General features: G+C 34.0%; 1 protein-coding gene across 10 annotated transcripts in view; it reads right to left on the reverse strand.

The window, feature by feature from the left end:
• The window catches only part of DIAPH2 (diaphanous related formin 2), a 186,690-nt gene that overhangs the window by 114,257 nt on the left and 51,853 nt on the right, over positions 1-20,580 (reverse strand). For all 10 annotated transcript variants that reach the window (XM_050713503.1, XM_050713510.1, XM_050713507.1 and 7 more), the window contains 2 exons: positions 2,080-2,181; positions 524-618 (listed from right to left, as the gene is read on the reverse strand). In XM_050713503.1, the coding sequence (XP_050569460.1) occupies positions 524-618; positions 2,080-2,181 (197 nt within the window). The remainder of the gene's footprint in view (positions 1-523; positions 619-2,079; positions 2,182-20,580) is intronic.

Consider the following 20,580-nt stretch of genomic DNA (forward strand, 5'->3'; position numbering starts at 1 on the left):
ACTCCTTATTTTCATCTCTCTGGCTGACAGATTTTGGCCTTAAAATAAGATCAAAGACGCTCAGAAGCAGGTCTGATTTATAGACCCTTTCTGTTTGTTTGGTTGATCTTGCATTGCACTGCAGCAGTATCCTGAAACATTCAAGTAGTTTCATCTATCACTAGTGACAAGCAGAGGTTTTTCAACAAGAAGCCTTCTGAAACTCTATTATCCACTAGCCTAAACTAGGTAAACATTTGTCTCATGCTGAAAAACTAGAATCAGATTTTTTTTTTAATCTCCTACATTATGAATTTTCGCTTTCAAAAGAAAGAATTTTTAAGAGCCTTTTAAAGACAGTTTTACTGTCATATGTAACCATATACAAAAGTAGAAGTGAAATAAACAAAACACTAAATTCAAGTGATATATTTATAGCTGATATCCAGAAAACTCTACACTATTGTTACTTTCGAATTCTTGCACCTTTATATCATTTGTATGTACAACACACTATGAACAAAACCAAACATTTTTCACATACCTGAATCAAGGATTCACTCAGCTTCTCTTCATCAACCTCTAAAATTATATTTTTTATTTCTTCATAAGGCAAACGGAAAGAACCCAAAAATATTGCTGAAATTCAGTAAGAAATCATTAGAATCCAAAAGGTCAAAGAAGATGGATGTAGGAATGCAAATTTCAGTTCTAACAACTCAAAAAAATGTATCTTGATCCAAATTAAGATAACTCACAACAAGAAAGTTTTCTATATAAACCAAGTGTTATATGAAGTATAATTTCAATTGAAATTATAATAAATGTCATTTCTAAGAAATCAAACTACGACAACAATTTGGACTGTTTTTGCACCCTCAGTTGCTTCCTAGCAGTATTATTTATCTGTCAGAATTAAGTCCTTTTTTTTTTTTTTTATGAATAGCAACATACTTGCATTACTACTAAAACAGACATGTTCAGCCCATTATAAGACTTTAGCTGCTACTTTTGCTTTCACAACCTGATCTACACAGCTGTAGTGAATTTATAACTGGCTGAGTATTTACATAACATTCTAAAAAAACTCCTTATCAAAGGCAAAGACAATATATTTATACACACACACTCTAACTCCTCTACCATTTTTTAAGTAACTAAGCTTATAAAAGAGACTATATATATTGTATATGTTTCAAAGATGATGTTTGTAAAATAATTTGATCCCAGGATGTTACAACATCTCAGAACCCCATTCCATAAAAAGTAAAATATCCCTAACGCAGACAGACTGATACATTGTTTTTTATGAAGTGCTGTATATTCAACCCAATTACTATGTCTGATTTTCCTACAACCATATTTTCAATGATTGGTTTAAAATTTTATATCACTTGTGTCATAGCACTTTTTCTGCTTAGGAAAATGTATTCATGGATGTGGCAATAAACAATGCACAGATTTGTTTTTACATACTTGCTTTGCCACAAGTGTAGATGGACTACTGGCATTTTGAGGTATTTCTACTGCAGATTAAAAAAAAAATCTACTACTCTCAGAAATCAATTTCCCTCCATCTTAAAATGGAAAAGCAAATTAAAAATAATAGGTGGTGCTGTTTTCTTTATAATTTAAAATAGTGGTATTTGCACCTAATTTATCCCATTTGGCAATATTTGTCTCTTCAAAAGTCTAGCCGTCATAAAGCTCCTTCTCCACTGCTTTAACCAGAAAAATCCACTGGGGATGGGAGCTGAGAGGCCAAACCTAAAACCCACCAAAACTGTGTGTTCCCTGAATCAGTGATTATCACTTAATTATGCTTCTAGTCTAATGCAGTTAGAGAAAGAATCAACTCTTTAATTACAAAGAAAGTATAATTAAAATTTAAGTTTACACCATTTTCTTTTTTTTTTTTTTTAATTTTCCAAGGCTGTACAGTGAATTTAGATCATACTTACATAAAACCTCTCTGCACTTAAGACTTACATTCACATTAGCCAATTTTTACAAAAATATTGCACATCTAAACAAGGAAAGAATATTTAAGAACAGCCATGTGGACATGATAATTATTCATTTATAATATTTGACACTCACATAAGTTTTGTGCAGATTTTCCATCCAAAACTCTTAATTCTTTAATCTTTTTCTTCGACTGAGCTACTTTCTTTTCTTCTGTTTCTTCTATTGCCTTTTTAGCTGTAAAGAATGTATTTATTAAATTCTGATACAATTGTTAAAGAGACTAATAGCAACTTAGTCAGAAAGCCGTAACAATGCATCTATAAGAATTAGCTCAAGAAAATGCAAATCCATTGCCTCAATGTACTGCAAAATATCTAAAGCAGCAAATAACACATTTATCTAAGTAGAAGGAAAGTGAAATGAAATTTTTAATAAGACGATGACAATTTTTTCATGTACTATCACATTATATTTATGTATTTTTGTATATTTTTAATCCACAAGTTCTAATATCTTCAGTCCAGTTTATTCCAAACACCTTAAAAAATGCACTGATTTGGTGTTACTACAAAGCACGTGAGTGCCCTCTGTTGACATCTAAGTATCTCAGCATTAGAAGTTAACCCAAAACCAGTAAGATAAATTATTCTAGATTCATCACACAATAAACCTGAAGAGGTAGGTTTTTACTAATTGCATGTCTTGTCCCTAGTAAAGAGCAAAACCCCAAAAAAACACTGTAAAACATTTAAAAAATATTTTAAATTGGATTATTTTATCATTTGTTTATAAGTAACAAAGATTGCTAGCTTTATATTCAGTACTTAAAATTATACAGAAAGTATGTTATAAAGTATAACATTATTAAAGTATACAGAAAATGGTATTCAGATATTTAAAATATATGCTGATTTTCTGCATAATTCAGTGTACTTAATGTTTACAGAATTTGCTAAAGTATTAGGTAAACCCATTAGCAAGGGTTTATTTCCTTTTAAATATTACAGAACATATTTGGCACTGAAGAAACAGAAACTTAACATGTTTAATAAAATTTGATGAACATTTTAAGTCAGTCAGAAGTGACTGAAAAACTTTAAAGTATAATTAAGAGGAAGCTTTAAGCAGACCAAATGTTTTTCTTCTCAGAGCAGTTTTTTTTTGCTTTGCTGTTTCATCAGGATGGGTTTCACTACAATTGTCTCCTAAGAAAACACGTTTATTTTTAGTGTTAAGAGTAACACTAAAGCCTCAGTTTCAACCTCTTAAAGAAAAAAAAGTCACTTTCACCTCATACACATTACTAGCAGGAAAACATCTCAAAATAATACTACTGGGTTTATATCGCTTGAATAAATAGTTTACCCTGCGCGGTTGCATACCCGCATAAACTAAGCTAGTCCACGACAGTTCCCGTATCTCGAGCTACCTCTAAAAAGCCTGAAGCAGAGAAAGCTAAGCAGAAAAGACTGTTCAACAACGTAATGCTTGCTCTCCCCTTCCCCTGCTATTATTTTGCAAGCCTAGCCACATATGACCAGCCTGCTATATATTTGAAAAAGGACAGAGCTACACATCAACTTTACAGCAATCTTGCAGACAGCCAATACTCAAAATTCCGACCAGCACTGACCCAATGAACTACAGTTCAAAATCCTAAGGTGACAGTCCATGAAATAATCAAACCCTTATCACTAACTGTTCTCAGTTAAACATGGAAATAAAACCAGATGCTCAACAAATAATAATAAAAAAATAATCCAAGAGTTAATAATGACTTCCCCCACGACAATGCAATAAACGTTGTGAGTTCTGTTAGAGCAAGAGAAACTACTGAAAAGCAGGAATTTGTGTCTGGTGAGACAGGTGTGAGAAATGATTTGAGAAGGTAAGTGACTTATTCCTAATTTCACCCCTTTAATGAAGCCTTCCTGATTTCCATATATAATCAAGTCTTTATGGAAATATGGTGAAGAACATACATCCTTATAATCTGCTTACAGAGTACGAGACTTGTCAATCAGCCACGAACATTAAAGACAAACCTGTTCTTTTATTAGCTAAAAGAAAATACACAAAGCCAGTGCTATTTGTCTTGGGGCTTGCAAAAACTGCAGGGCTAACAAAAATATTTTGTAATATACAAAACCAGAGAAGCAAATATGCTACCAAATGTCAGTTCACACAAAGGATTTTTTTTTTCCCAGTGATAATTCACATACACCTGATCAGACAGAAGAGAAACAGCTTTATGAGCAAGAGTCCACGCAGGGCAAACAACAAATTTTCAATAGTATCCCTCCTCAACTGTTTCCAGATTGCCTTTCTCTAGGTGTTGTGAAACTAGTAATCAAACTTAAAACACAAAAGACCAAACTTTCAGAAGTTTTGTAACAAACTACAGCTACTCTTCAAATATTTTCAAGCATGAGACTAAGAACTATTAGTTACCTTCATGCCAATTCAAAAAAATGATAGAGAAATAACTGAAATCACAACTAAATTCAGTGACTACACCAAAGTTGCTGTTTAGCATCTACACCGATCTTACCAACTTAAGACTCACAGGCAGAAGAGACATTAAATTACCAGAAATTCTTCTACACAGTTTGATTGATTACATTAAGCAGAGTGCTATCAAAAGTCATGCTTTTGCCTCTTCTGTTATAGAGCCTCTTTCTCCCTCTGATAATGCAGTCCATTTTAGCAGTGACTTGACTGCAACAGAACCACAAATTACAGATTTTTAAAGAAGAATTAAATAAATAAAACACTACTTGATACATTTAAGAATCAATATACTACTGCTGACCAACCTCCCAACTCTTTTCAGGTATTCCTGGCACAAGTGCCTATTTCAAGAGACAGGCTTTTTATCTTGATGCCAGAGAACTAGTTGAAGGGAGAGATGAATAAGGATTTTACAGCAGTTAACACAGGGTAGCTCAAAAAAGATTAAAAAAAAAAATCAATCTGGAAGCTAAAACATCTGTATTGCTTCATACAGATGTAGTTTAGTGCAATTCTCCATTTAGTAGGGAAGAAGCAGCAAGGTTTTTTTTACACCATCAACAATCATTCACTGAAGTGGCAAAAAAACTAGTAATGCACAGTTATCTCGCACTGATTATACCTACAGAATGTTTTGGTTGGTTTTACTTTTGTTTACCAACTTTCTAAAGCAGACAGGAGAGGGAAAGGGTAGAGAGAGCCAACATGATCAAGCAGAAGGAAGAAAGGGAGTTTTAACACATGCAGATGTCTCTGAAGAAAAGAAAAATATCTGAATCCCCATGTTATATAACCTACTTTGTAAATTCAGAATTGAGTTCTATTGTGTTAGTAAAAACATATTTGTTTATCACTGTAAGAGGAAAAAAGCTGATGCAACATGCTGCAAGGCATTGTTTTCTGTTCATCATTATGCAACCAACGCACATGCTGCTTAAATGGGTACCTTTAGTGATGCCTTCAGCTGGGAACTAATATAATCCCACAAAAAGTACACTACTTGAAACCCACATAGGATCTAAACAAAAAAGAAGTGACACTAAACAGTGTTAAATATATTAAAAAAATACTTCTAACAAGAATAACGATAACCGTGGCAAAAAATATACACAAAGATCTTGAAATACTTCAGAGACTTAATTAAAAAAAAGTTCTACCACCAGTACTTTAAACCTCTGTACCAATATAAATAAGCACATATAGCTTTTCAAAAATATTGTTCTATACTTGCTTGTTATTCAGCTACTGTAAAGTCACAACAAATTATTAGAAATACAAAAATGCCAAGTAAATGGGACCCTAACAGTTTCTGAAAGTCACTGAAAGATAAAACAGATATTTTATAGCACAAAAATTCAGTAAACTTAACTAGAAAATGAAACTTCTTTGAGCATGACTGAATTGGTGACCTTGGGAAGCCCTTGGGAAGCTATTGATCAGCTATTACTTGCAGAGGTACCCAAGAATAGTCATAAACTAAAAAATAATTGTTCAGTTGGAAGGGACCTACAAGGATCAAGTCCAACTGCCTGACCACTTCAGGGCTAACCAAAAGTTAAAATACAGTACTGAGGACATTATCCAAATATCCTCATTAACTGACAGGAATGGGGAAGCAATCACCTCGTTAGGAGGCCTGTGCCAGTGTTTGACCATCCTCACAGTAAAGAAATTTTTCTTAATGTCCAGTCTGAACTTCCCCCAGCACAGCTCTGCACCATTGCCATGTGTCCTGTGATCGGTTCCCAGGGAGCGGAGACCAGCATCTCGCTCTGCACTTCCCCTCCTCAGGGAGTTGCAGAGAGCAAGGAGGTTGCCTCTCAGCCTCCTTTTCTCCGGACCAGACAACCCAAGTGCCCTCAGACTCCCCTCACAGGACATGCCTTCCAGCCCTTTTACCAGCTTTGCTGTCTACCTCTGGATCTTGTCAAGGACCTTAACATCGTCTTCATATTGTGGAGCCCAGAACTGCACACAATATTCAAGGCAAGGCTGCACCAACACTAACTAGAGCAGGTGATTCAGCTTTTCTGACCAGCTGGATAAACTGTTTGATGCAGTTCCAAAATGCAGCTTGCTCTCTTGGCTGCCTGGGCACACTACTGGCTCATGTTGAGCCTGCTCATCAACAAGAGTCGAAGTCAATAAAAGTCAAAGAAAGGCACAGGGAATAGAGTTGTATATAATGGTAGTCTCACACTTGCGCTTACTCTTTCCTCACTGATACACCAACAATAAATCCTTCCATTTGTCTCACCACACAATTCCTCACTGAAATGGAAATGCATCAGTTCACATAAGTGAGGCCTGGTTAGCATAGCTGGCGGCATAAGCCTGTGGACTTGCAGCAACCACTTATTTCAGTGAACAAAATATGACGAACCTTTTGTTCCAGACAACAAAACTGAACTCCAGAAAGTTTTTGTATGCTCAAGGAAACAGACAAACTATGCAAAGAAACTTGATCATCTGTAAGTGCAAACGTGTCTAGAAGCATCTTCAGTGTAAGCCCCGACAATGACAACAGCACAAGTTGAACAAACCAGTCACTGAGGAGATATTCTTTATTTAATTCAGTAATTAATTAAGCTAGAGAATATTTAATGGATCCCAGATTCTGGAAGATGTCAGGGTCCTGCTCCTGGACTCTGAACAGCACAGCTGAAACCACAACTTCTCTCCTGGACTGCATCACCTCTCCTGCAGAACATGTTATGTAGGATGTCATGGAATTCATAAATTACATCTCCTGTGATCTAAGCCACTTGGTAGCCAAACTTATTTAGTCTCCACACTGTGATTTGGTCTGAAAACATGACAAACCACAAACCGTTTCCGTAAATATCCAGAGATAAATGCAGGAGCATTAACAGATGCTAGCCACACCCTCCATCAATCCTGTCAGCAGCTGTGTGATCTCATGTTTATTCCTAATGCCACCTGGCATTTTTAGGTTCACCTAAAATCACTCAGTTATCAATTCCTGACATAAAATTAAGCATTCCTGCTGTTGTTCTGTCCTTTTTCTGCAATCAGAATAGCTAAATAGCTAATATAGCATTAAAAAGAAAAAAATATTACAAAGAAAGCAAGCAATTGATCTGAAAACAATTCTTAGTAAAGAAAAAAGTCAAAAAAATAAAAAATAAAAAAAAGTAAACCAGCAGGAGAAAACACATGGAACATCATATCTCATATGTTTTTTGCCTAATTAATGTAAACAAGCTGAAAAAGGCGACATCAACCAACAGATTCTGCTCCATGGAAGAAAAAAACCTTAGTTTTACAAGAAATTTTTGTTAAAAAAAAGCAAAGGTATTCCTATCACTTACTCTTCTAATGCAAGCAACTGCTATTAAATTTCACTATCACATTTAATGACTATATTAAATATTTTTGTTCTATTAAAATTGCCCTAAAATGGCTGTAAACTAGCCTAATTTTCAACTGCAATTTGAAAAAATGTATGTAACTTGTGCAGTTTAGTTGTACAGTTCAAATGTACTTTAATAACCATTCCATATTAGAGTTGCTTCCAGCTTTTTATCAGCACATGCCTGGACTACAAAAAATAAAAATGAAAACAACACACAGAAGTTTGCCTCCTTCTGTTTACACTGATAAAAGTCCATCCAAAAGATGTTGATCTTTCTGGAAGACTAAGGAAATAGCAACAATTAAAGGAATACAAGTGGTCACAGAAATACATGCAAGATGTATTACGTGCATTTTGCAAATATGTGCAAATACGATCACAGAAATTCCTTCTGACCATTAGAAACCAAACAGCGGCAGGCAAAAAATGATTCAACTGAAAATATCCTTAATGGCGCCTACTTAACTGTCTTGCATAATGTGTTGTAGGAAACTGAAATAAAACCTTGTAACCTCTTCCACTGACACTTCTCTCATATTCCCTCCATGAATATTTACAAGGCAGAAAGCCCCAGGACTGCCTACCCCATTTCTCCTTTTGCCACTGCCCATACTTCAACATCTGCAACACAGAACACATACACACAAAAAAAAAAAAAAAAAAAAAAAGAGGGCTTTTTCTACAAGGAGGCATTTATCACTGGTGGGTTTTGCTGGGCACTGAGACATCATAGATTTTCACTGTCTATGCATCAGTACTTGACTAATTACTAAAAAGATCAGCCAATGCATTTTAGAAGTAATACTGTAAGTTTCTATGTGGGTCAGAAAACACATTTGTCTAATAAAATAAAATAAAATGCTTCTTATAATAGTAATTTTAATTTAGACAGTCTCATGTCCCAGTTATTTTTTTCCCCTCACATATTAGGTCATTATCACAACAGACTGTCAGGCAGAATAGTGAAGTATTTTCCAGACCAAAAAAAAAAATTCAAAGTAAAACAAAACATTGGAAAAACTGCTTATTTCATCAACAATTTCATAAACTCATTTTCTATTATTATGACAAGTCTGGCAAGCAAAAATCTTTTAAATGAATAGTTCAACTACTGTTCCAGTTGAACAGGCACATCTTCCCCAATAAAGACACGTGAATTTCATATTCCAAATGAATTTTATAAATAACGAAGCTAAAAAGAATTGAAAGATCTAAAACCCCTTTATACACCCAAGTTAAGTAGATATTGGTGCACAGATTAAGTCTTTACTAAAATTGGAGTTTTAGGTCCCCCTCCACTACACACACTGTGCTATTTGATATGTGAAGTCCCTGACTGAATGTTTAAACACTAATAAAAAAAAAAAAACAACCACACACATCCCCAAATGCACCTTCCAATATCCTCTCCCTTTTAAAAATATTTCGCTATTATCAATATTTAAAACAAACCTCCATGAAAAACTGTTTCACTTGTATATATTATAATGCCCAAATCCTCCATCTACTGTAGTCTGTAGTTTAAGTGTAATTTAATGTATTCTGGATATACAGTCTGACCTATGCAGTTAACTACATAATGTTTCATTTCTGTTGACCTAGTACTTGTAAAATTCCATTAAATACTTCCTAAAAAGAACTGTATTCTCCTACTAATTTAAACTTAAAAATAAAAGAATAAAAAAATCAATTACTAGGCTTGAGAAAGTAATTATCAGTATTAATAACACTGGTAATATGGTCATATTTACTGTTTTATTAAACAGAATAACAAGCAGAACTCAAAGGGATACTTTCATAGTCATTGAATCCAAAGCCTAAATTCATATGGGAGAGATTATATTTTAAAAATTGGGGAATTATCTTTCTTAAGAGATTCCATTATTTTCTATAACCAGTAACCAGTGCCCTGTGATGTTGAGTGGAAGTCACAGCTTTGATAAATACTAATAGCAACTTTTTCCTTATTAATAAAATGTTGAGAAATTACTCTAAGTGTAGAAGTCTGTGTCATCTGAAAATGTGGTCTTGTCATGGACAGTATAAAATAAATCTAATTAGTTGTGTGTAATATATAACAAGCATATCTTTCAACTTAATATTATGTTATAAAAGCATCTGTGCCCCCAAGTCACTAACAAGAACCCAGCTTACTTCTACCTTTAAGTTAGAATTACTTAGTTTTATTCAGACACATTATGAGGACAGTGGCTTGTTTGGAACAAGAACTGCCACAGAACACATGTAGAGCATCTTTCTACATTACAGACACTCTAACTAAAGATCAATCTAAGGTCATCCCAACGGAGCTGCAATATACCAGGACAGTGAAATGCTTTTACCATACTAACACAATATTCTTTATGATAAAGAGTAATTGATATATTTTTTGAGTAATTACTGATAGACAGTAATTGAGATGGTTGAAAAACATGATGCTTTGCTTCATTGTTGTTTTCTAATTATTGCAGTAGGTCAACTGATACTTATTAGGTAACAGCCACCACTCAGTGATGTCTTACTGTTTGCCTTTTGTGTATAATATACACTTTTGGTTTTCCCCACCAGTATGACAGTGGTCTTTCAAAGCACTGAGAAAGTAGAAGGGAATTAATTATTAATAGGACTTATAAAGAGAAAAAAGGCAGCAACAAACCAGAAAGAATAGCAAAAAGCAGGCTTGAAATACAGAGGAGATCAATGGCATAAGTTATGAATGCTAAAAGATTGCGTAAGTTCATTGAAGAAAACACTGAGCACTTTGCCATGTATAAAGATGCAACTTCTCACTCAAAAACTGAACTGTTTGAAGCTGGGATGTATCAATGCATTCAGTTTATTCTATCTGTATAGTCTACAGAGACAGTCTCTATGTACGATGTGTATTTACCTTTTTCTTATACCTTAACCTAAGCATCTACTCTCAGTCATCTGTTGAGGACAAAATACCAGGGTTAACTGGCCTAGAGATGTACGGCTTCGTATGTTATTGCTACAGTCTAATAGATCTGACCTGAAAACACTTCCTTGGAGCCCCAGAATTTCAAAGCGTGTTCAAAACACTCTCACGCACAGCGAAAGTATGTGCAGTGATTATTTACCTTCAATAGGTAAATGATAAATTACTCCCATATTACAGGATTACTCTTAGGGGACCCAACAGAATACTAAATTAAGCCACCTATTCTGTAACAGACTTAAGACAGTCTTGACAAACAACACTACCAGTTGATGACATTTACCAACATAAGCTAGCTTTAAGCACAGACACATACAGAATCCATATTATATTTTAAATTTAGAATGTCATCTATGATTTACTTACCTTTATTTTAGCAACATAAGCAAAATAGAATTTATTAAAAAGGCAACGTATCAGCATGAATGATAAAAATGTCTTAAATGCAAGAACAAGAGAGCCAGTAAGAAAACCAAGCTTCTTCCCATTCCAAATACGCAACTTAGATAGTTTCAAAACGATTTATAAAAATCAACCAATGTAGCACGATGACATTCTGCTTTTAGAAAGTGGTTAAGCAGGAAGTTTCTTATTCCCCTGCCTCTCCACCTTGGGAAATACATTTGCGTTAGTGTTTTAAAGAAATTATATTCTCACCTTGAAGACTAGAAAAAGCTATCTGAAGGAATTACGTTACAAAAAAGTATCAGTTTCTCACAGCTGCACAGACATAATTTTGTATACTCTATAAGTATTGTTTCATTTCAATTTTATATCCTTCAGGGACCATTAACAAGTAATTCAATAAGTTCACAAAATTATCAGCTTTTTATCTGCCTATGTACCTAATACTTTCAATTTCTCAATGAATTCAGAAGGTTAGTAGTATAATTGTTCACTCTTAATCCTTTAGATAGCTTTTTAAATGTACCTATCTCCAAAGAACCTTTATTCACTTAGGTAATAGATCTATCGGTACTTGCCGCATATATGGCAAACATTCTTGCAGTGGAAGATATTACATTCAAAGCATCTCCCAATAGAATTACAGCTGAAACAGCTAGCCATCTCTAAATATGGTGAGAATTTATTTATTCAGTTAACTTTGATCAGCAAAAAAGAAAAATCAGTTTTGCACATAAAACTATCGGGACAAAAGTTTTTGGTTTTTAAAGTACAAGAGCATTACAGGTCAGTAAATACGTAACTGGAACCGGTCTATGAAGCAGAATACATTTTGACAGTTCATAGCAATAAGCAACATTTCATTTAACAGAAAATTGAGAGAAAGTACATTTAGGAAGCTGTGTATTATGAACTACCTATAGTTCTGCTGGTAAGACGTAGGCAACGACTCTCGTGCAGACTTAAAAGAATTATTTTATAAGAAAACACTTAAATTTTGGTTATATCTTGTTTATGGTGGATTTGTTTGTTTAAACAAATACACTGTTATTCCTGCTGGTTTCAGGACATGAAAATATAGGTGCATGAACTGTTCAATAGTCAACAAAAACTTTCCTGGTAAGTAACAGATTCTTTTCAGCATTTTCCATCCTTTTCTCCACTGACTTAATTTTTTCTTCCCACCTTCACTTCATAAACTCACAGCCAACTGCATGGCTGTATATCAGCTAAAGAAACTAAATTACAATTCTCAGCTTTCCAGCAGTAACTAGATAAGGAGCCTTCTTTACTAGTATTAAGAAAGTTTGCAGTAAATTTAGCCACAGCTACAAATAACACATAAGAAAACAAAACATTCTTTAAAACCATCCTGCACAGAACTACAGAACACAGAACTAGAAGTGACAACAAGGGCCTGACCTCCAACTCATTATCACCATGAGGATTTTATGTACTTTGATACATAAACACACAGGAAAGATTAGCCACCCTTCAGGAAAACTTCCACAACAGATAATACTACTAGCTCATTTAAGGGAAAACTGTCATAAAAAAAAGGAATAGGCTACTTAATCATGTTCTGAGTGTTTACCTTTAAATTAAATCTAACTTAATTTCCCTCATAAAAAAAAAAAAGTTAAAAAAACAACCCTTGAAGAATACCTTGATTTTTTCCTCCTGTTTTGACATTAGATAAAGCATTCTTTACCGTCTAATCTTTTTACCAAATATATTTTATTCCAGAAATACATGCAGATTTTTATCTAAAAAACAAACACTTTCAAGATTTTTTTTCCAGTTCAACTTCTGAATTTTTCTCTGAACTCAAAGAAAAGATACTCTCTGTAAGAGCATTATAGATCAAGACTACTTCATGAATGTATTCATATTTCATGTTAATTAGTCTTTGTACATAATCCCTTTCCCTGGTGTGCCTTGTACATGTCTCCATCCTCAACTGCTCATTAAATGTGCTATAGTTCATTTGAGCACTGCATCACTGAGATTGAAATAGACATTTCAGAATACAAAAAAATGACTCTCTCTTCCTCTACTGTATTTTATAAAGCCACTACAAACAAAAGCTCTATTTCCTTTAGAAAAACAATGTGCATAGTAGAACATTCTGTACATACCAGCAGAGTTATCACACAGTAGACTGGAATTTCATGCCTCTTGAATATGTTTGTCAATAACATATGCTGTCTGGGTAGTGATCTTAACTCTTTTCTAATGGGGCCCTCTGAGATACCAAATGCAGGGGAAAAAATGCATGTATTTAAGAGTTCCCCCCTTCTCCCTTGACAATTTTTATGATAAAAAATGACACTTCCACCATTCATCCTCAATATTTTGATTTTCAATTTCTAAGAACCCTGGTCTAATACGTTACTACATTGATTCTTTAAATTGCCACTCAAAACTTAAGATGTTGTAACTAAAATAACTCAGTCACAGCACTGTGAAAATATCCTTAATCAAGAAATACACTCTTATGCAATTAATTTTAAGATCATTTAAGAATGAAAGTAACACAAATACATACATATATATATATAAATCTACACTAAGTAGTAATAATTGCAGGCATCAGTTTACTTACAACAAAGCTTTCCCCATCACTTAATTTGACAGTACCAATTGGATAAATCATGTTGAAAAAGAAAGGAAAAGATGGAGAAGATCAAACTAATATCTTGCTCCCCCTTTTTCGTAGTACTTGAATTTATTCTGTTGTTGAAAAAGAACTCAAATGCATTTGAGTTGACAAACCAGACCACTTCTATAGGAAGCTCATATATGAAATTTGATTACATAATCAAGCAGTAACTAAGTGAAATTCTGGAAGACACAGAAGCACTTTGTAGCCCTGTACCCCAAAGCAGTATGTTCCTTTGCTCTGAAGTCATACAGTTCTGAAACAGAGGGTAAAGAGAAGGAAAAATACACATGCTGAATTAACCAGAAGACCAAGGGAGCCACCTGCAGTTTGTAAAACCCCAAACAAATACACTAGTACTTTTTTTTCCTTTTTAATTTCACCAAGACAACACACATAGTTGAGCCAGCACAACATGTATCTGTGCTTAATACCAGAAGTTTCTGTATCAAACTGAAGCTATCGCTCTCCCACTTAAAACAAAGCGAGCTGTGTGCTACGCAACTTTGGAGTTTGAAGACATTTAAGGCTTGTAAAAGTTAAGTTCTCTGGTTAATTCGATCTGGGCTTCTTAACAAATCCATCTCCTTTCTTTAGGAAGTTCTAATCACTTTTCCTTTTATTTATGAAAAACAAACAAACTTGAAGGAAAACTGTTTGCGTTCATTTAGCGATAAACAGACCTCATTCTTTAGTTGCTACGTGCCCTCTTTACTAACTAATAGCTGAAAAGTGATCATGAAGAATTTTTTTTTTCTCCCCGCTAAGAATGTATCATTACGTCAAGCATAAAGAAAGGGCTGATAAATAATGATGCATATTTCATATTGTCATTAGTCAGTAAGGAATAATAGTGAATAAAGCCTTGTAACATTCCCACAGGAACATTGTAAAGAAATAGAATCAATCTTGAAATATTATATCACCTAAATTGAAATATTATATCACCTAAACGGAATAAAAACTTAAAATCTGCATTTAGTACATGCAATCCTGATTATTTCAGCGTAAATGACTGAAGCTAAAACATTCATTCTGATCCAAGAAAGAACAGTATCTGCTTTGGAAGACTAACTGGTCATATAGCGGGGAAAAAATAACACAATTCATGTCAGAAAGACATACCTGTTAACTAAGGGGGCAAGGATGACAGAAATAAAACTATCTACAGACTTTCTCTGAAACTAGCCTGTGTTCCTCTCTTTGTCCCTCTCCTCAATAACTGGTAGCTGTGTAAACAGGAAAAGTACATAAGTTACCATGGATATTTTAAAAAAAGAAAAGAAAAATACTAAATTAAAAATTTAAGAATGGGCAGTTTCACAGAGGAAAAAAATATGGAGTAATTGCTTCAGGAGATGAAAAACAGCCTGCTTTATAACAAACTTCATGATGAACCCCAATGAAAAAAAGCAAACCTACGATACTAGTCAATGACCATCTGACAGAAAAAAAATAAAATTAAAACTGTCAATATCTTTTTATTAGTATTTTACCAGAAGGCTAGAACCCCAAGCAGACTTAAAAGGAAGAAGAAATCTCTACTGTTAGATCATACAACTTTTAGTGAAGAACGCAAAATGTTCGTGACATTGGACCACCATTTGACCTTCTCTCTTCAGGGGAACAGAGGATTGGTAGGTGTAACGTCAGAAAAAAAGAAAGCGTGGATGCTAAGAAATTGGTGTTTGAGCTTATCTTTCAGCATAACTAATGGATGATAGTTAAGTGCTTGTTGTATTTTGATTAGACTTCAGACGGGATTAAAACAAACAAATTTTGAATTCTCTGGAAGTTGTATATACTTATTGTACGTGAAAGCATTACAAGCAACACCTGCATAAGTCTACTATGTCACTTACTTGCAGTAATAGCCAGTATTTCACCTCCACCTATTTCTACCACCAGTCCCCTTGCTACCTTAGATGAATTTGAAGAGAATATTTGTCAGCATTTACAATAAACTTGGATAAACTTGGTTACTTGCTTACAATTCTGCACAAGTACAGTTTCCCAAATCATTTGTATTCTAAACTTACAGCACAAAACTAGAAACATTCATCACTCTCAAATAGGTATTATTAATGGTGTTGCCAAAAGGTGTTAAGACCAACTAGTGATGGTCTCATTTGAACATCACCTTTTTCTAAACCTCACCACATCATGTGTTACTTCTTACTCAGAAGTGAGATTTTCTCCATTGACTGTTCTTCAGCTTTTTTCATGTTAGATGCACTTTCTTACTTAAATTTTTACAATCACCTATTGAAACTACATTCAGCTGCCTCCTTGAACCTCCTCAACCAACAAAACAAGATTAAATACTGAAATCCTGGCACTAACCAAAATCACAAACAAGTTAAAACTACACTTTAGTTTATCCTATCCATGTTTTAGTGTTTTTTCTTGATTGCTATTATTTTAAAACTGAGCTACAGAGAAGTTTTAAAAATTGCCCACAGAGGGAGATACCAAAGTTAGGACTGGACAGCCACCTATATTTTCCTATTATAACTGCTAAAGCAAGACCATATTAAGATAAGCCATTTTATATATTTTGTTACATACTACATTATACTTATAAAAATAAATATCTTGTTCAATTATAGTTTATGCACAACTTGGTATTTTCTCTTGTCCTTTCTCACTCACACTCAATAAAGTAAAACAAAAAACAACAACCCACAACTCAGCTACTAAAATCTTACTTCAATCTTCAAAACATGCATCAAAATGATTGTTGAATTATATTTTAAAAGTCTAATTATAAAGAAGCTACAGAACCCTGATTGAGAAGTTTTCCCTTGAGGTAAGTTGGATAGATAATGAATTCTGTACTGGAACAATCCCAGTAGTTACAGACTATTATGTACTAATTACTACCTTTACAGATCTACTGTACACATAATTAATTTCTTCAGAGTACCACTATCATTCTTGACTGGCAAAATACACAACCTAAATTACAAGAGCCAGAAATTAACATGATCCTTTAGGGAGAAGGCATTAACTTGCTTTGTAGTGTTTTGCAATTAGTCTATCAATCAAACAGTAAAAAGTCATTTTGATAGCAGCAGGGCAGATACATTGGATACTGTCACATTATAAGAAAACTTAACCATAACATTTTAATCTTTTACTGTTACCCAATATACAATTGTGCATTAAATATTCACAAAATTAAACAACACACGGAGCTCTTGAGATCATGTTCCACAAAGCACCACAGATACCATACTGCTGCTGATGTTCCTTTCTGTCATACACATAGCTGACCATATAGTTTTATGTCAGTTAAAGGGATGAAAGCAAAATTCAAAAAACTATTTTTCTAGTTGAACAACAATGATTTGATTATATGCTTTGACAGATTCGCTATTAGGAAGGTTCTTGCCAAGAACACTAAAAAATAAGAAAGTCTTGACATATAATCAAGCTCTTCGTCCAGCCCAGCCCGTCCAAAACAACAACAACAAAAATTAGTAGCCCAAGCTTACAGAAATGTGTAATGACTGGATTAATAAACTAAGCATAAATTCTTGTTGAACTTCATTAAAATATTTCCCTCTCTAGAAAACTGTTAGTCATTTAATCAAAAGTGCATTCATTTTTTAATTCTAAAATTTTAGTAGTGGGACAATCTCTGTCAAAAAGGTGTCATTCTTAGTTCACAATGCACCTCAGTATTCCACTGTACATCAAGAGAAATTAATTACTTCCTTAAAATCACTTAACAGGCTCATAAGGACAAGATGCATTTATTTGATCTCTTGGATCTCCTCACTTGACATAAGAAACACTGCAGAGTTAACACTATGTAATCCAGCTAAGGAGGATGACTCATTGAATTAATTTCACATCCTCTTGATACTCCTTAATACTACTTTATAAAATTCTGGATGATGTTAGATCATCTTTTGCTATTAACCAAGTTAAAAGGAAAAAGTAACTAGTTAGAAACTAATACCTTCTCTACCCTTTTTTTCTGTACAGCTACACAAGGAAATAAACATGCATTTGTGTGTTTAATTGCCACCTACAGTCCAGAGACTGTCCTAATTCTTAGTATCACCCAACTTTATAACAACAGTTGCCCATTCATTTCAAGTATACCCAATATGAAATTATTTACTTGCAAAAATGGTCCATGAGACTGTAATCATCATCCCCACCTCTACATCTGGAAGCACAATTCCAAGCTCAAAATGTTTATCTTTAATGAAAATTTGAAGCCCTGGAGTCCATTCATCACAGGCTCTTAAAAGGTATTCAAATCATATATATTTCTTTTGAAGAAAACTGAAAATCCTTCAAGACTGTACTGAGACAGGGATAATTGGATATCAGTTAACTTACATCAAATCCCAAGATCTCAAAACCTTGGGAAGTCTTACAGACAAAGCTATTTAATGATTCCTTTGTTCCCTGCACAATGCCTATTTTCATGTTTGGGCTTCATAACTGATTTTACAGACTAAATACTGCAGTTTGACTATTAGTAGTAATTTAAACCTAGTTAAAGACATTCTACACTGTGCATCCATATTAAACATTTAACATCACAATAACAAGCAAAGATTTTAACCTCATGCTTACCCTTTAAAAGAAAATTTGTATCTAACTATATTTAAAATAAAATTATTTTACCAGCAAGGGAACATTCCTTTTTGCTTCTGGTGCTGTGTGGTTAAATATTCCTAAATTTCTAAGCAGCTAAGTAACGAATGTAATACTTGTTTAACTAACAAAAAGTATGCTTCAGAGGTGTACTATTATGACTTATTTTTCCCTACGGTCAGTTTTCTGAAAGTACTGCTGCCTTGAAAACAGGTGGTGCTCAGATAATGAGGAAGCATAGAGAATCTTGGTGAGAACCAAGATTAAGTTACTCCTGGAGTACCTTAAAACAACATTACGTTAAACAAGGGCGGGGGGAAGGAAGCAAAATGTCATTTTCCTTGTCCCATAGAATCATGGATAGAATTTAAAGGTTTAATCAAGTTTGAGTGCTGCAACCTTGACGGAATATGCAACTTACTAATAAGTGCATATCATTTGTTTCACTTCAGTTACTACTCCCACAGGCATTCCAAAATCCCACGAAATACAAGATAATAAACACTAAGTCATCAGAATAAGTTTTTAAAGACTGTCAGTTTTCTCCCGCTCACCTATGTATTTGTTTTACACGTTGACTGTGCTCTCTAGAGAAAATAAAATGTGTTTCTATTTGCATTTCTTTAATTCTGTAATATACAAGTAGATCACACCAAACAAATGGGACTAAAGCAGAGAAAAAATTGACTCTAGATTATCCTTAAAATTAATATTTAGATGGTTAATGTGATGCCTGTGGTTTTTAAGGCAAAGGGTGAGAAAGAAGAATGCTGATTATTATTTTAATGTTTCTCTTTGCAGATAGCAGTTTAAGAAGACAGTTGCTTGTGAGATGCAATAATTTCAGCATATGCTACTACTAGATACTCTGAAACTCCTCAACTTCTAGTAGCTTTTTAAGTATCAAAGTAAAGTTGAACTCAAAGAAAGAACAACCTAACTTTCTCTACTACCCGGCTAAATAGAAGTACAATAAATAGGTGTTTAAATAACCTGTCCTGGGCAATATGCAGTAACTTCTCTGAAAATAGTAGGTAGCCCATGTGAAAATTGGCTGATATAATTATTTAATTTATGACAGAATAAAAAAAGATGGCTCAAGGTAGCAACAGCAATATAGTCTTCTTATTTCTACCAGTCTCCCCAGCCTTTGTCATGACATGTTATTTTCTACAACCATTAAATGAGAATGGCAAAAGGAATAACAGGAAAACTATCTGCAAGGCTATCACCAAGTTAACCTATGTAGAGAATTTCTATTGCTTCTTGTTCTATAACTGTGCAACTAGGTCAACACGAATTTTCTCCCATGAAGCCGACAGCTATGTCAAAATTTCAGAAGAGTTTTTTCAACATTTTTAATGAAGTGGCTTTTTCAGGAATTCAGAAACATTTCTTCAGATTGCTGATGAAAGGATTCAGCTTAAGGCAGAAGCTTGTCATTTTCATTTAGAAGGTTCTCAATCCATTGCAAATATCTGCTGCCATGTGTTTTTTCCTTGAAGGTTTTCTTGGTTTGCTGTCACACCCAAATCAGTGGCAAACTCCACATTATTTTAACCAGATGGCAAAACTATGTACCCTTTTTCTGAATTATCCCTGTAATTCAGACAACAGCCAGGAAATCACAGACCCCTAAGTGCAATACAAATTCATTCTAAAAGTAATAAAATCCTATTGTAATTGACAGACAGGGATTCTAGTTGAAGTTCAAACAGAAGACTCACTACAATCAAAACACAAGGCATCACATGAAATGTTCGTTCTCAAAGCCAAAAAGTTAAAAGTAAAAACCGCAACACAAAAATACTTAACATCAGTACACACATTCACTTCAAATTCCTAAATGTTTGTTTGCTCACTCAGATTTGGCCTACAAATACTTGATCATCTGACTTGAACATCTGCCTCCATTCAGCTTCCAGAATTCCACATCCCTCAAGTATATCATATTCTAACTTGTTGACAAATGGATGAAAGATCTGTAGCTAAATCACAAATTCATTCTTTAACTACCCACCACTTCTTCAATTCTAATTTGTTGGGCTTCCTCATTAGCTCCTGATTAAGTTACTATTAAACCATACTTCAACTGTACTTGCT

Source organism: Cygnus atratus, chromosome 13, assembly GCF_013377495.2.
Source record: "Cygnus atratus isolate AKBS03 ecotype Queensland, Australia chromosome 13, CAtr_DNAZoo_HiC_assembly, whole genome shotgun sequence".
NCBI classification, from domain to species: domain Eukaryota; kingdom Metazoa; phylum Chordata; class Aves; order Anseriformes; family Anatidae; genus Cygnus; species Cygnus atratus.